This window comes from Tauraco erythrolophus, chromosome 2, assembly GCF_009769465.1.
Source record: "Tauraco erythrolophus isolate bTauEry1 chromosome 2, bTauEry1.pri, whole genome shotgun sequence".
Classification (NCBI taxonomy): domain Eukaryota; kingdom Metazoa; phylum Chordata; class Aves; order Musophagiformes; family Musophagidae; genus Tauraco; species Tauraco erythrolophus.
In genome coordinates, this window is record NC_141466.1 from 61,608,288 (window position 1) to 61,623,432 (window position 15,145).

A 15,145-nucleotide genomic window follows, 5' to 3' on the forward strand; every position below is an offset into this window, starting at 1 on the left:
TCCTGCCAATATTTTGATTCAATTGAACTGTGTTTTACAAATATATTTACTAAAATTGTGTTTATATTTTCCAAAGCATACAAAAAATATGCTACTGAAAATATCTCATACATTTACAAAAAATATGACAGCATTTTTATCTTTCCAGGACTGATAGTTCATTTTACTAATTTGTTCCTAAACAACACTCCCACGTTAGAGTTGACAAGACTTTGAGATTTCCAGAAGCAAGTTTATATAAATAAACACTTGCCTAATTGAACAATAAGCACAACAATAATACTATTCGACACAGAGCCATTAATTTACTAGCAAATTTGTAAAATGTATGTTAATATTTACCTCCGGATCCAAGTTTCTGAAAACATACATTCTTGTTTTCTCCATCATTGCAAACAAATCTGGGTTATCTTTGGCCCATTTCATATCCCAGACATCTTTACGTTCCAGTTTCAGCTGCTCACCTATCACTTGCTGTCCTGTACTGTCTACTACACGTGCATCCAAGTCAAAGAAAGTCAAAACACCTGAAAGGTCTATGATAGCGACACGACTACAGAAAAACAAAGGAAATAAAAATAAGACAGCTAAATAACACTATTCAAGGTTGTAAATCTGAAATAGTTCCCTAAACTGTCATGCTCAGGCCAAATTTCTCAGTGTAATTCCATAGATTCAGTGAGATGCATGTGATTCTCATTTATCTGCGCAGCAGAGAGAGACCAGAAACATGGAAAGAAGTTTTTCATCTGCTCATACAGGATCTGGCCCTGCAAAGCTTCTGAAATATGCCCATTTTTTATCCAGCATTTTGAAGATCGTTAGTACTTCACATATTAAGTTGAGTAAATTGCAGGTTCTGTCCCTCACCAAACTTTTCTTGACAGAGCCTAAAATTACAACCAAACAGAACTGTTTTTCATTATTTATGCGGAGGCAACAAAGCAGACTCTTAAATTAAAGAATCCTCTAAAAAAGGATTTCTTATATTTCTACAAAAGGTATTCTTTAGGGGTTTTTTCAAATAATATGAAGTATAATCCAATTAATCTTTGAAGTCATTTAAAATATGGGAAAAATAAAATTTCTAAAGGGTTACATTTGAAAATGTCTAGTTACGTATGTCTTCGGTGAATCATAGTAGCCTATATTTATTACAATGCCATTTTAAAAGCATTTCTAAATATTGAAAGGTATTTAGACACCCTTAATCCCTATTAAAATTTCAAAAGCAATTTAGAAAATTAACTTCAAAACGATTAGGGATCTGAGACTTTTTCATTAGCACACAGTCATTTAGGAAGGAAACAGCTTGGGTTCAAAACAAAACTAATGCAGCTCTGACTAGATCACATTGCCTTTTAAGTGAAGCTGTCTATTTTTGGTCTATACCTAAAAAGGTGAGCCATCTACACACATTATGAATGTTGTTTGAAAGTTATTTTGAAGGGATTAAAATTGTCTCACAAGTCATCTTTAATCAGTATATTTTTGCCTTTTCTGCCAAGACTTTTGTACTCTCTCTCGCAAAAAAACAGCTGTTAAGTAGAAAGCAACTTCAGCATTGGCACAGCTGAAGCTTAGGAAAACCAGTCTTGCTGGAAGCATTGCCACCAGCTACAGCTTGTAACAACGGAAAATTAACACAGGATCAACAAAGTTTCCAGGCATTAGAAGGACACGGAAATAGAAAGAAGCCTGAGAGATACAGAATTTCAGGTTTATGTCATAATTTCATTGATTTGTGTCATCATCATAGGAAGATTATGTTTGGTTCATATAATAAAACAAAGATATTTTCATGTATACGTTTCCTGAAGAGTTTAAAACATAAGAAAGCTTTACTAACGCAGTCTCTCAGCAATCTGATGACTGGCCAGACGTAATTAATTAGTAATAAATGAATGGTTAAGGAACCAGTAATAACAACTATGAGTAAATAGTTTATATTAAAGTAAAATTAGTACATAATTATTATAGAATCATAGAATTCATAGAATTAGTATTTTCACAAACTGTAGTGGTTCATTTTAAATCAGACACCTGCGTTAGAAGCAGATCTGTAACTTACCTGGAGTTGCAGTTCAAAGACAGCTGATATGCACGACAGTTCAGGGCATACTTCTGTACTATACCAACGCTAGGAAGACTGTACCTCTGAATAGTGCCAGATTCTCTTCCCTAGAGAAAAGCAGTGCTTACTGATTGAGAGAATTTGTCCATCAATAACCTCTTTAGACAGGTTTTATTTATGTGCTGTCCTAAACAAAAGAGGTTTTGGATATGTGACAGAGCAAAAGTGGAGAGAAGGAATGTCATCATCCTAAAAGTTCTGAATTCTGCTATTTAAACAAGATGCTTTCTTAGAATGCTGTAATTTACAGATCTGCTTAAATCAGGATGTTAAAACAACCAGCCATAGTCCACAAACAGCCCACAGAACATTTTCAGGAGCCCAACAATTCCCCATAAACATTCAGACATAGTGTACATAACAAAAAAGGAATGCAGTGAAAAGATCTCTGTCCCCTGCTGGTAAATCCACTCAGTGCCATATGACAGTACCAGCTCAGGTCTGAAAGAAGTACAGCTGTGTTCACATCTGCAGGCTAACAAGTCTCACCAGCTACTTCAAGACCTGAGCTAGCTTTAAAAGTAAATGCTGTAAAACACACTGGTTACTCAAAGCCTTGAGTAACAGTAAACAAATCTAAGTACCAGTGTTGTTTATCTTTAAAGAATTTTGCTGAACAACACACATGTCCCGTGTCAAAACACTAACCAGGCCAATAGTCTAAAATGAGTTTGACGTCTCTGGACTGAAATGATCACTGTCAATATCTTCTCATGGTGCTTCTGTAGACTGAACAACATATCCAGTTCCTTGCAGGGGAGTTGGACTAGATGACCTTTGACGGTCCCTTCCAGCCCTAACGATTCTATGATTCTATGATTTTACCTACTGTTTAACACTTATGCTGAAAATAAGTTGATACTAAACTTTAAAGGTAGTCCAAACTTTATTCCTTTCTGCCCCTGCCTCAAGCCACCCCTAGGATCCTCAGCATAAATCACCTTTCATCTTGGACTTTTTCGTATCTGTATACCCTATGAACTGAAAAGCAGATTTGGTCAGAAGTGTTAGAAAATCTAACCATTTTAACACGCATTTAGCTTCAGCACGTTTATCCCGATCTGGTCTCAAAGGCATTTCCTCTCATTCCCTTCCTTTTAACCAAAGTCACTAATTAATTATTCTCTTAATTTCATTTTCTCACTCTTACTCTTCAAGCACAAACAGAATCCCATAGTCACCTACCAACCGTTACACCTTTTTCATTCATTTTTTTCCCATGACCCACTGATTTTGTAAAATCTAGTCAAAGGATATAACAAAACAAAACAACCACTGTGGTACGAACATAGGAAAACATCAAGATCTTTCTTGGGAAAGTGGATAAAACAAAGAAACACTGTTATTTTTCTATCTTTGTTCTGCTCAGTTAGTTTGTTTTAAAGCCCACCTATATGTCTGTTCATCTGATGAGATTGCTCTTTTCAGATTGGAAAAAAAAAAAAAACGCACCAGCTGTTTGGCATGATACAACACCTCATACGTATATTCCATAATGTGTTATATATGTATATAGCATAATATATACATGTGATATTACCTATCATCATACATTATACCACTAACATGCAAATAGACAATCTTTGCAAATCTTTGTGCATTTATATGCAGCCTAGAAGAGACTTCCCAGAACTCAGATTGCAGAATTAAATCCTGACCTGGTGTCATGGTTTGATGTGGAGGGGGGGGTGGTTCTGGTGGCAGGAGAGGGGTTTTGGTCCCTGTGACCTCCCCGGTTTTGGAACCGGGTTAGGCTTAGTTCTGGCCACCAGATCAGACTGCCATCCCCCTCGGGGTTGAGCCAATAGGGCGCCTCTGCGAATTGCCCTATTTAAGTCAGGACAAAGGGACCGGAAAAGGTGCTTCGCCCAGGATCGAGCAGAGAAGGGAGGAGGGCACTGCCCCCACTCCCTGGCTCCCGGCCGGGCAGTTGCCTGCGTCGGGCCAGCGCCGCCCACGGAGAATGGCGGCGGCGGAGCCAGCTGGGGAACTCGGGGGCACCCCACTCCCAGGGTGCCCACTGGGCTGAGTTCACCTGGAGAGGACTGAGATCTGAGAGAAACAGCTGCATCGACACCAGGTCAGTGAGGATGGAGCGGGAGGAGGTGTGCCGGAGCCGAGTTTCCCCTGCGGCTGATGGTGAGATAGCAGGCGGCCCCCTGCAACCAGGACGGCCTCGGTGGAGCAGAGACCCACTCGCAGCCCGTGGGGAGAAGATGCCTGAGCCCGAGGATGGTCGTGTTGGGGTGCACAACAAGGCAGAGAGGCATGTGGAGTCTGCGTGACGACCCATGCCGGAGCGAGTGGCTACAGCTCCCTAAGTACCCGAGACTGTGGTAAAGCCCACACCGGAGCAATCTGTGGGGAAGGATTGTTTCCAGTGGGCTGGACTCACGCTGGAGAAGTTTGTGGATTTTTCCTCGTGGGTAGGGGATCCCTTGGAGCAGGGGAAAAGGGTGTAAGGACTCCTTCTCCTTTAAGAAAGAGGCAGCAGTAACAGCACGGAATGAACTGACCTGCACTCCCCCAGTCCCTGCCCCCTGTGCTGCTGGGGGGAGGAGGTAGAGCCGGGAGGAAAAGGAAGGGGTGGGGGGGGGAAGGTGTCGGTTTTAAGATCTGGTTTTGTTTCTTTCTGTCCTCTCAAGTAATCGGTTTTTGTTTCCCTTTGTCCTTCTAAGTAATCATTAATAAACTGTTTTGCTTTGAGAAAAGCTCTGCCTGTTTTGCCCAGGACCATGGTTGGTGGGTGCTCCCTCTGTTCTTGCCTCAACCCTCAGTCCCTTTGTTTTTTTTTCTCTCTCCTCTGTACTTTACTGGAGAAGGAGAGACTGTGTGAGTTTTAGTTGCTGGATCAGCCTAAAACCACGACACCTGGACTTTATCAAACCCTACGTATAAGTACTAACTCAGGTAACTAGTCTGTACTTAAATTGTAAACACTTAGTGAATTAGCTCTCCTAAAGAAAGAATCTAGGTTAATGGAAGAACCTGTTTAAGTTATCTTTGAGGACGCTTGGAAAGAGATTTCATCTGTGTAAGTTCTAAATTCAGAAATGCTTTGAAATTATGACTGCTTATGAACACACTGCAGAAGAATCTCCTGCCTACAAGCACAAGAGGCAATTAGGAGTTATTTTAATCATGTAACTTACCACAAGTAGTATCTTATCAGATGCTGTAATTGCACAAATTGGATCTCTTGTTCCCTGAAAGAATACAAGCGATATCACCATCAGTTTTAATGCCACAGTAAAAATGCAGTGCTAAAAAAAGAAGTTTTATTTAAATAAACAAGAATATTGCTAAGTATCCACATGATAAGGGGCTATCAAACCTCAGCAGTACACAGTAAATGGATGGTTTATGATATTAGTAGCCTTTGTTATGGGAATCATGACAATAGTAATATTAACAGCTTCCTTTCTTCTCCTGTCCCTCCTCGAGAAAAATAAGAAACCCAAAATGTAACAGGTGTTCAACAGAAAACACAAGGCAGCAACCATCCCTGACTTGTGAGCCCCGTGATTAATTTCAGGTATATTGGTAAGTACAAAAGCAAACACGCGTGCACACACATACTCATAAAGTGAAAAAGGCAAAAAATACTAGAAAAGATTACAAGAGTATTTAGTTTCAACAAGCTTATATTTTGTGGAAACAAGGGGAGCTGCTTCTCACCAAGAGGACAGCAGATGTCTACAAACTGGACCCCAGAATATACTTTTTGTATGTTCCCTACAGTTTGGTGTATATTTTGAGTAATACATAATGACACAGTAACAATGCACTAATCAGAGGGAAGAAAAGTAACACCTACGTACAAAAGGCAGAAGTAAAAGAAAGTTTGACCACTTCTGCTAATGAAAATCTATGAAAATAAATAAAGCAATGCTAACTACTTCTCTTTCAAGCTACCAGTGTCACCACAATAAACTAATTAAAAACATCACTCACTTCAAAAGCTCTGCTGTAATCAAGGTGTCCATCTGCAGATCCTGAAGGGGTGTCATCAATATGATAAATCCTGTAGAAAGAAAAGTTAGGAAAAAAAAGTGAGTCCAAAGAAAGGATCATTTTTCGTAGCATATAGGTATCTTCAATCCTTGGAGAAGAAACCATTGCAATTGGAAAAGAGAATAAAAGCTATGCCTGTTCTTATGTTCCAGTAGTATCCCCTTTGATAACCCTGCTTAGTATTGATATAAAGATATGGTATTTCCTATCAGTCTCACAGATCCTGATGGTCTATTCCCATACGATCTATAAACTTTCATTCTGCAACAAGAAGTTCCTGCAAACCATCAACCACTCCAGTTGTCTCTCTTCAAACATGCACTTCCATATTTCCTCAGGCTCTTCTCCGTACTTATGAAGAGCCTCACCTTCATATCCACAAAATGTATGTATTACTGTATTTAATACTTCATCATAACTTGTGCCTTAAAAAGTAGCACCAGGAAAGATTTTAGAATGCTAAAATCATAGTTTATGCTGAATTACAAGTATTTACTTTTTCTGTACTTCTGTCAAATTTACAATCTTGTCCAAGGCTAGGACGTTCAGGTGCTAGAACAATGGGAGTTATTACACTGTGTACAAATAATTACTCATTATTATGGATATATGGTGACAGGAGATGGTAGATTTATAGAAAGATGCTACATGGAAGAAAAACGTAAAATAATACAAAAGAAAATCATAACAAAGTTCCAAGCTTGTGGAGGTGACAGGAAAAGTTAATGCCACTACTGAGCACCTGGGAAAGAAATATTTTGGAGGCAAGATGATATTGACTTTGGCTTGTTTAGTTTGAGAGAATAAAAGTCCATACAGGATTAGATGTCAAAGATAACAATCAGGCCCAAATGTATTTAAAACAGAACTAGCTGGACAGACTATGTCCTTACAGCCACTGACACACAAGAAGCAGTTGAAGTTATCAGAGGGAATACAGCTGCCCAGAAACCAAGAGTATGGAGGAGAAAAAGGGGAAGGTGAAAAAAGCATCAAAACACACAGCTCTAAGGGAAGCATGCAGCGAACAAATGCAGACACTGAACAGGATCTAATCCAAAAAGTCTAAGAGATTTGGATAACAAACGCACATTTGTTATGACAAACTGTTCTTTAGTATTTAATCTTGCAGGTCTGTAACTCAACAAATCTGAGTAGAAAAATGAGAAGACAGAAGTTCATATTTTAAGCATGGGAGAATCCACCTTTATCAATGATACCAATGCAAAGGAAGAAAAAATGACAAAGCCTGAAGACAAACCTTTCCCTGCCTTCTTTTCTTGTCCGTGCTACCTGATTAATTTCCATTGCTGTGAGCTTCTTGGCCACACGATACTGCCAGATGTAAAACGCTTCTTTTGAAGCTGCTATCACATGTGTTTTGGTCATTGTGACAAACAGCGGCCCTGTTATGAAACCCAAATGGTTGTAAAATTAGAGCGGCAAGTGTTGGACTGGATGTCAATTTGTAAATTTTTTCCCAGGTGGATAAAATCGTATCTCCATAGGTTAAAAAAAAAAAAAAAAAAAAAAAAAAAAAAAACAACAAACAAAAAAAAAAAAACCAAAACAAACCAACCCAAACCAAACAAAAAAAAAACCAAACCAAACCAAAACAAAAACAAACAAACAAACAAAAAACAATCCACATCACACACAACCTGGCAGCAGGTTTCATTAATTGCTAAGGAATTTCACTAGGGCCTTGTGGCCTTATTCAGAAGAACAGAGAAATTCTTTACAAGTTCTGATTTTAAAATTAACACTTTTCTTCCTATTATTTCAGCAAATTCCCATGTGCTAATGCAGAAGACATGAAATACATAGAGACAAATTTTCAGGTTAATGACCAGTTCAGGAATATATCAAATCTCTAACAAGATCTATAAAACACATCCATATCTGACATATTTTTAATTATTCGAATACAAATTTTGAGTTAGACAAGACCTAGAAATGCTGTTTATATCTTATTTGGCCCAGCTATTAACTAAAAATTCTTTACCTGCATGGCAGCCAATTAAATATTTAGCAAAGTGTGTGCCTAGTTTACTTTATTGCATCCAAAGTTCACAGTATAGGATGGCAGGGTATTTTCTTTACTTCAGCCCCAAGTCCATTTAGAATATGTGGATAAATTGAGTATCTCATTCCTGCTGTCAATGTTTGGTGAACAAAGGAAAAAGATAAATATATATATATATGCACTCAAACCATTACATTATTCTTTATGATACACTGTCTTGTGGTGCCTTTTTTTTTTTTGGTTACAAACCTGTTTCATCTTTCTGAAAACAAGTGAATGCACATAAAAAGACATAGAAAAATGCAGAAACCTATTAAATGTAGAATTAGAAGACATTGAGGGATTCAAGTAAATCAGTATGCTACCAGACAAAACAGGCAAATTCAAAAGAATTGTGTAGCCCAGCCTGTTAGTGAAACACTGAGTCATATAGTTAATATGCTGTGAGCACGAAATCTGATTCTTTTACAGTGAGTCACAATTTTTTCTGTATTTTAGCACAGAACAGAACTCTGGAGGGAGCTATAAGCCTACCACAAAGAGCAGTGCTGCCAGAGACAGATCGGGGAAGACTGGTTGAACAGATTTTATTTCTTTGAAACCAAGAGGATTATATAAGCTATGTGATGGCTGTAGAATACTTTTCAGTATAAATGTAAATACTGGATAAGAAGGCTTAGTGATGATGCTTAACATGTGACCAGTACAGTTGTTTACATTATATGCAACTCAGTGTACTTCACATACTTGTAAACATTAATTTCAATAATTAGTCACACACAACTGAAGAATACAGTCTCCTCTGTTTCATTAACAGTATCAATAAATTCTATGTATTTAATTTGTTCTTTTATTAACTTGCAGCTGTACATGCCATAACAATTAGTACTTTTATCCTTTAAAAATTAAATATGAGAATCTCCTGACCTGAGAGGGAATAAGGTTTCCTCTTGCTCAAATCACAAAGTTTTACTACTAAGCCTCATATTTAGACTCAGCTTAGTTAATGTTCAAACACCTGGAGCCTAAACTGACTCACTTGTGCACATCGCAAAGTACTCCAATCTGGGAAGAATATTCACATAAGCTCTGTTGTGACCCAGAAATAAGATGGTAACACATCTGTGCTTTATTCAGAGGAATACAATCAATTAGGCATTTTATGAACATGCCTCAGATTTAAACTGATTGTTGCTGTCAAAAAAAAGAAAAACCACACACCAACTCTTGACACATTTCCCTGCCACTTCTTTTGTATCAGCTCTAGCATTAGCTTGACCAGAGAGTAAGTTGGATCAGTTCATTCATCTAACTGACCTCAAAATTAAATAAATAAAAGCTTAGTTTAAATTGCATTAAAGAGCTAAATCACAAACCAGGAATGAGCAGCCAGCATGGAGGGCAGGGTCTTCCCTTCTTTGCAACAGTAGGCTAAATGATGATTGGATTTAAGCCAAATGTGAAATCAGAAGGAGAGGGATACACAGCACACAGACACAATCATCAGGATCAGATTGATAAAAAAAAAAAACAACACACATCTGGAAGAGCAGTATCTATGTGGGAACTGATGCTTTTACAAAATTGCCTACGTAGCTTAAACAATCACATAAAAGTACAACATACAAGATTATTTTCTAAAATTGCTTTAGCATTTTATACTAGGCAGTCATTGAAAAGCAAACACACAAAAAAAATACTAACAGGAAAAACTGTGGAAAAAGAAACTGAAATTCAAGTCTAGATTAGACATTAGGAAACATTTCTTTACCAAGACGGTGGTCAAACACTGGAACAGGCTTCCTAGAGAGGTGGTCAGTGCCTGAAGCCGGTCAGTGTTTAAAGGGCATTTGGACAATGCCCTTAACAACATGCCTTAACTTTCGGTCAGCCCTGGAGTGGTCAGGCAGTTGGACTAGATGTTCGTTGTAGGTCTCGTCCAGGTTTTAGTTCCCTCTTTAGCTGTATAACAGCATAGATTCAACACGAGAAAAATATGCCTCAGCCACTCCAAGTTTGGGCTGTTGCTGGGGCAGAGAAGGAAGGAATGGGATTTGTCCTTTTCCTGGGAAAGGAAAGATGCTCCTTTAAATCCCTTCAGGCTGAGGAAGATCAGGAACCTCTTTCTAGGCAGCTGGTTTAGCAACTTAGTTTTCCTGTAGTGTAGGGAAGTATTATCATCTTATATAGTGGCCCTGATTTTAGCAGCAAGTGCTGCTCACTTGGGTATCAGTGCCCTTCAAAGAATTCAAGCTCTGTCAAGCAGACAGAAAAGCAAGCACCTTAAGTCAGAAGGAGGCAAGACATCTGGACACTCCTCTGCTCAGCATTTCCACTGCACAGCCTTCCATACTAAACACGTGGACTTCTTAGATTGTCTAGCTCTTCCCACTGATTTTGCAGATATCTAACTTTGGTATCAATGTCTTAATACTTAATTTTCGGACCTTGCAAATATGTATAGAAAACATTTAAAAAGGTGCCTTAATTTTCAGTGATCAAATTATGAAAAAGATTAAACATGCCATTCCATCAAAACAATGCCAACATGTGAAACAACTGCCCTTTAAGTTTGTTCTGGCCCTTCTTTCTCTTCTCACCTCATTTCTCTTCACTATTCTTTCATAAAACCTCCTCCCTGAAGGAGAGAAACTTTATTTCTTAGATATCCAGGAGTCTCAAATAACCTTCTGCGATGTCTGTATTTCATCCATACTCGCTCCATCTCACTTCAAAAAAAGATAGAACGCCTGCTTTCATGTCTAATCTTCTTTGAAAAATAGTAGATGGAAACCAAACTTAATGCATGACTGTATTACTTTGCTGCACGAACAAACTAAGACAGTTTCTCGTAAATGAAATAGGATATACAAACAGGAGAGAGACAAGTAATCCCACCTAAATCTGATGGAAAGGAGGCAATCTGACAGACAGACACAGGACTGAACTGCTGTTTTCACACAAGCCTGTTACAGACTGTTCCTGAGAAACTGGGTCAAATTTAGTCTGATCAATAACATCTGCCTAATTTTAGAGCTTGATTCAAATGTCTCTAGAAGTGTTAGCTCATAAATAGAAGAAAGCATCAGAAAGCAGGAGGGACAACAGAACCGCACATGGAACAACTCATGAATGGCCACAGTTTACAGAACACGAAAAAATACTAAAAATCGGTTACAGTTTACTTTAAAATGGTCAACTTTAAGTAACAGCAATTCAAGTGCTGTTTCACATGTAGTTCAGTCATCCTTGTTAACGCATCCAGGAGGGAGGCGAGACACCCAGGCACGACTCCAGCACTCTGCCTTTAACCCACCTGTATGTTGATCAGGCTGCTGTATTCATTTCACTGGGTGCTAACACACATGTGAAAGACAACTCAACACTCCACTATGTCAGTGCTCCTAAGCTCATCTAAGAAGATGATACAATCCAGCCTGAGTGACATTTTCTTAGCAGATACCATCTGTTGTGTTTCCATTAAAAAGATATTATATAACAAGATATTTAACCTTCTGTAGTTTATATTTAGTTATTCATGAAAGGACTTCGACAGAAAGCCTGTGAGCCTGTGAAACAAGCACAGGAGAAACTCTGTTGGTTAATTTTTGTACCTTTGTTAGATGGAACATAATCATGCTAGACAATGGAGAAAAGACTAATTTATGGGCTAGCAGACACTAGCTATTGTGAAGGACTCTAAAAACAATGCACAGGAAGCACAGGAAGAAAAATGCCTTTGGGCAAAACAAAAGAGTGACATGAGGAAGAGCTTTAAGGTGTAACCATCCATGAATGTCTAAAGAAAGTTAAAGTGATGCCCTTTCACCAGATAATGACTGATTAATCCTGTTTCGCCATCGTTTGCAGAGGCAAGCATTAGAAAGCTAATGACACAATTAAAAATACAACAGAATAAAGGGAATAAGCACTTTTCATTTGAGCCCTTCTTGAGCTATTGGCTTAGAGCCCAACAACATAAGATTTGCATCTCCTGGGGGTGACTCAAACGTTATGCACCCTCACAATTACATTGCCATTAGGAATTAACAACACTTTGTTGAAACAATCTTATAAAATGTTATAAATTGACAATTCATACAAATTGTGCCTTAATACATGCTCTCAGATGCATTATTCCACTGCTCTGTCAGCTACTTAGCATCCCTAGATTAGCAGCCTTTTTTCTCCACTATCAATTTTATACCAGGCTAAAGCCCAAGAGACCAGCAGGGCACCAAAGTCTCAAGGAGGAGTAAAACCTTTACGCTCAGTAGAGTGCCAGGTGACTGCTATTCCAACAAGGGGCAGTCTGGTAAAAAACAAAGATATTGTGTGTTCAATTTGCAGTAATTACAGTCAGTCAAAAAATATAGTTTAGAATCATGGCAGTGAAGAGCACCCACTTAAGAATAGGCAGGAACACACAGGTACCAAGGGGTCTGTTGAAGAACATCCTACTATACAAGAAGGTATTTTTTGTAAGCATTTAGGAAAATCAAATAAAGTAACAACCTAAGTGTTTTTAAACTACTCTGAAAGATGGTATTTAGAAGTCTGAAACAAGAACAAGAGTTCAAAACAAAAATTACCTAAGCAACTTGTTTTCTGGACAGAACTCACTGCAACAATCTGTCAGTTCACTAAAAGAGAATAGCCTGAAGAACTGTTTTGGTAGAAAGAAGAGCACGAAAAATAATTTCACAGACAGATAATATATTTTTCATAAGTCAGTAACACCCCTCCAAGTACCTTGAGTAAGAGATATGTTAATTTTACTTTTGTACTGCTTATATCTTAAACTATTAACGATTACTCTTACTTGATAATTGATTTAAAGCTGATTTTTTTCATTTATAAACAGGATAAAAGGATAATGATTTTGTTAGAAATGATGCACCAACTGGAATCTTAAAAGAACTTAAAGAAAGGTCTTCTGCCTTTAAGGGTTTACAAGGTCTTCTCTCTCTATTGACATCAGCAAGGCCAGCCAGCTGCTGAAGTTCAGCACCCTGTCAAACTGGAACAATTATACTTTCTACTGCCAAGAAGCTCCAACTGTGATAAACAGCATGACATACTGTATATTAAGACCTTGACTGTGTCCAAGTGTCTACACCTCGCACAAACTGACCTTACGTTATAAATACTTCAAGACATTCTACAAAGTTGTATCTTCAAAAGTTAGAAAAAAGGAAAGCAATTATGATAAAACTAGCACGATGTGTTCCAAAAGTGTTGCATTTGTAGGCATTTGCTTTTCACTTCCATTTTCAATCCCTTCTGTAAGTTTGGTGGGCTAACTTTGAAGGAGTTTTATGGGATGCCTATGGTAAAAAAAAAAGGCTGAATCTTTGGCTGTGTTTACTATACAGCAGTGAAAGACTTGCTTGTTATGTTTGAACTACTGAGACTACAGAAATTTTTCAGGACTCAGAAATGCAAATACTCCTAACCTCAAGTATTTGCCCGTCTACGAGGCTGAAGGCTCTAATGCCTAGCATTTTTACAAATGAACTGACACTAGGAAAGAGCATTGTAAATCTACGCAATAAGCCGATCCTCTGACACTGGAGGGAATAGAAGCAGACTGCAGAAAGCTCAGTTAAGCTGAAGGAACAAGAGAAGCTTTTTCCAGATTGTTTCATCTCTTCAGCACAATTCAAATACAGTTGGAACAACAACAGCATTTTTCAATTAAATAGCACTTCTCTCTAACTGTTTTCAGTCACTAGAGAAGATTCTTTTCTTGTGTACAGACAGCTGTAGGAGAGAGGTCATAATGAGGAGATCATAAAGAAACTGATACCTTTGTTTATAATGTAAATAAATAAAACCATCACACATAGATTTAGAAAGCTGACATAAACAGAACACTAGAAAAATGCAAAGAAAAAAGTTCAAATGCAGAGTTAGAGGTGTACATGCAAAGCTAATTTTGACCATATGAGTGGGATTCTTCTCACCTAATTTTAGACATCTCTGACAGAAACGAGCTGGTTGCCCTGGGCTTCTTTGTACCCAATGGAGAGCAAAAAGACTCCTTTCAGGAATGATTCACCAAACTTATTTTAGATGTCAACTGTAGAAATGAGATGAACTACTCCCTACAAGTCCCCCAAATCCTCCTCCCACAGCCCAAATCCCACCTGTCAACTAAGTCCAGGAGACTAGTAGGCATGTATAATGTAGACATCTGATCAGGAGAGGGGACGGGACATGGGGAACACAACAGACACTCCACCCACATCACTACCACCCACCACATCATCTTACTTCAGTGGTCAGTTTTGTTGTTGTTTTTTTTTTCCCCCCTCCATCATCCATTGTAAAATTCTTGGTAGTGAATTTCCTGGGCACTTTATTCCTTAAGATTCTGATATGCCACCCCTATTGTAAAAGGTGGCAAGAGGGCATCAAGTTAACATAAACAGAAATTATAAGAATAAAAAGTATCACAGTATTGCATACACATTCCAGAGGACAAAGAAGTCAGACTCATTCATCAGGGCAGGATACTCTCCATTTTAATTATGAACTACAATATAGGGCATGTATTTCACAATATATATCTGACTCGCAGCAGATTTCCTCCTGCTATCACTGAAAAACTGAAGAATGTTAGAAAATGACACTTACAAACCTCGTTAATATATAACAAAAAATACGACTGTTTAGTACCACTGGTTGAAGAGAATAATCATCTTTATGATCTCAACTATTTCTATTCTTTTGGTATACTCTCTTATCTCATTCAAAAACAAATGAATATTTTTGCTAGAACTTCATTACAAATGATTTAGCATTTCAACAAAACAGAAGAGTTAGTCCAAGAATCAAGCTTCAAAAAGAAAACTGCAAACTGGGTTCACAGTGTCTATTCCGAATCCAAATTCAGATCTATTTGGATAACAAATCAAAAATAAACCAAAAATCACAACAAAGCAGATTAATTAATCAAAAAGGTGATT

General features: G+C 38.0%; 1 protein-coding gene across 4 annotated transcripts in view; it reads right to left on the reverse strand.

Moving 5' to 3' along the window:
- Nucleotides 1-15,145, reverse strand: part of WDR35 (WD repeat domain 35) — a 51,253-nt gene that overhangs the window by 17,492 nt on the left and 18,616 nt on the right. For all 4 annotated transcript variants that reach the window (XM_086631407.1, XM_086631406.1, XM_086631404.1 and 1 more), the window contains 5 exons: nt 7,410-7,554; nt 6,089-6,158; nt 5,287-5,340; nt 2,072-2,181; nt 343-553 (listed from right to left, as the gene is read on the reverse strand). In XM_086631407.1, coding sequence (XP_086487533.1) covers nt 343-553; nt 2,072-2,181; nt 5,287-5,340; nt 6,089-6,158; nt 7,410-7,554 — 590 coding nt within the window. The remainder of the gene's footprint in view (nt 1-342; nt 554-2,071; nt 2,182-5,286; nt 5,341-6,088; nt 6,159-7,409; nt 7,555-15,145) is intronic.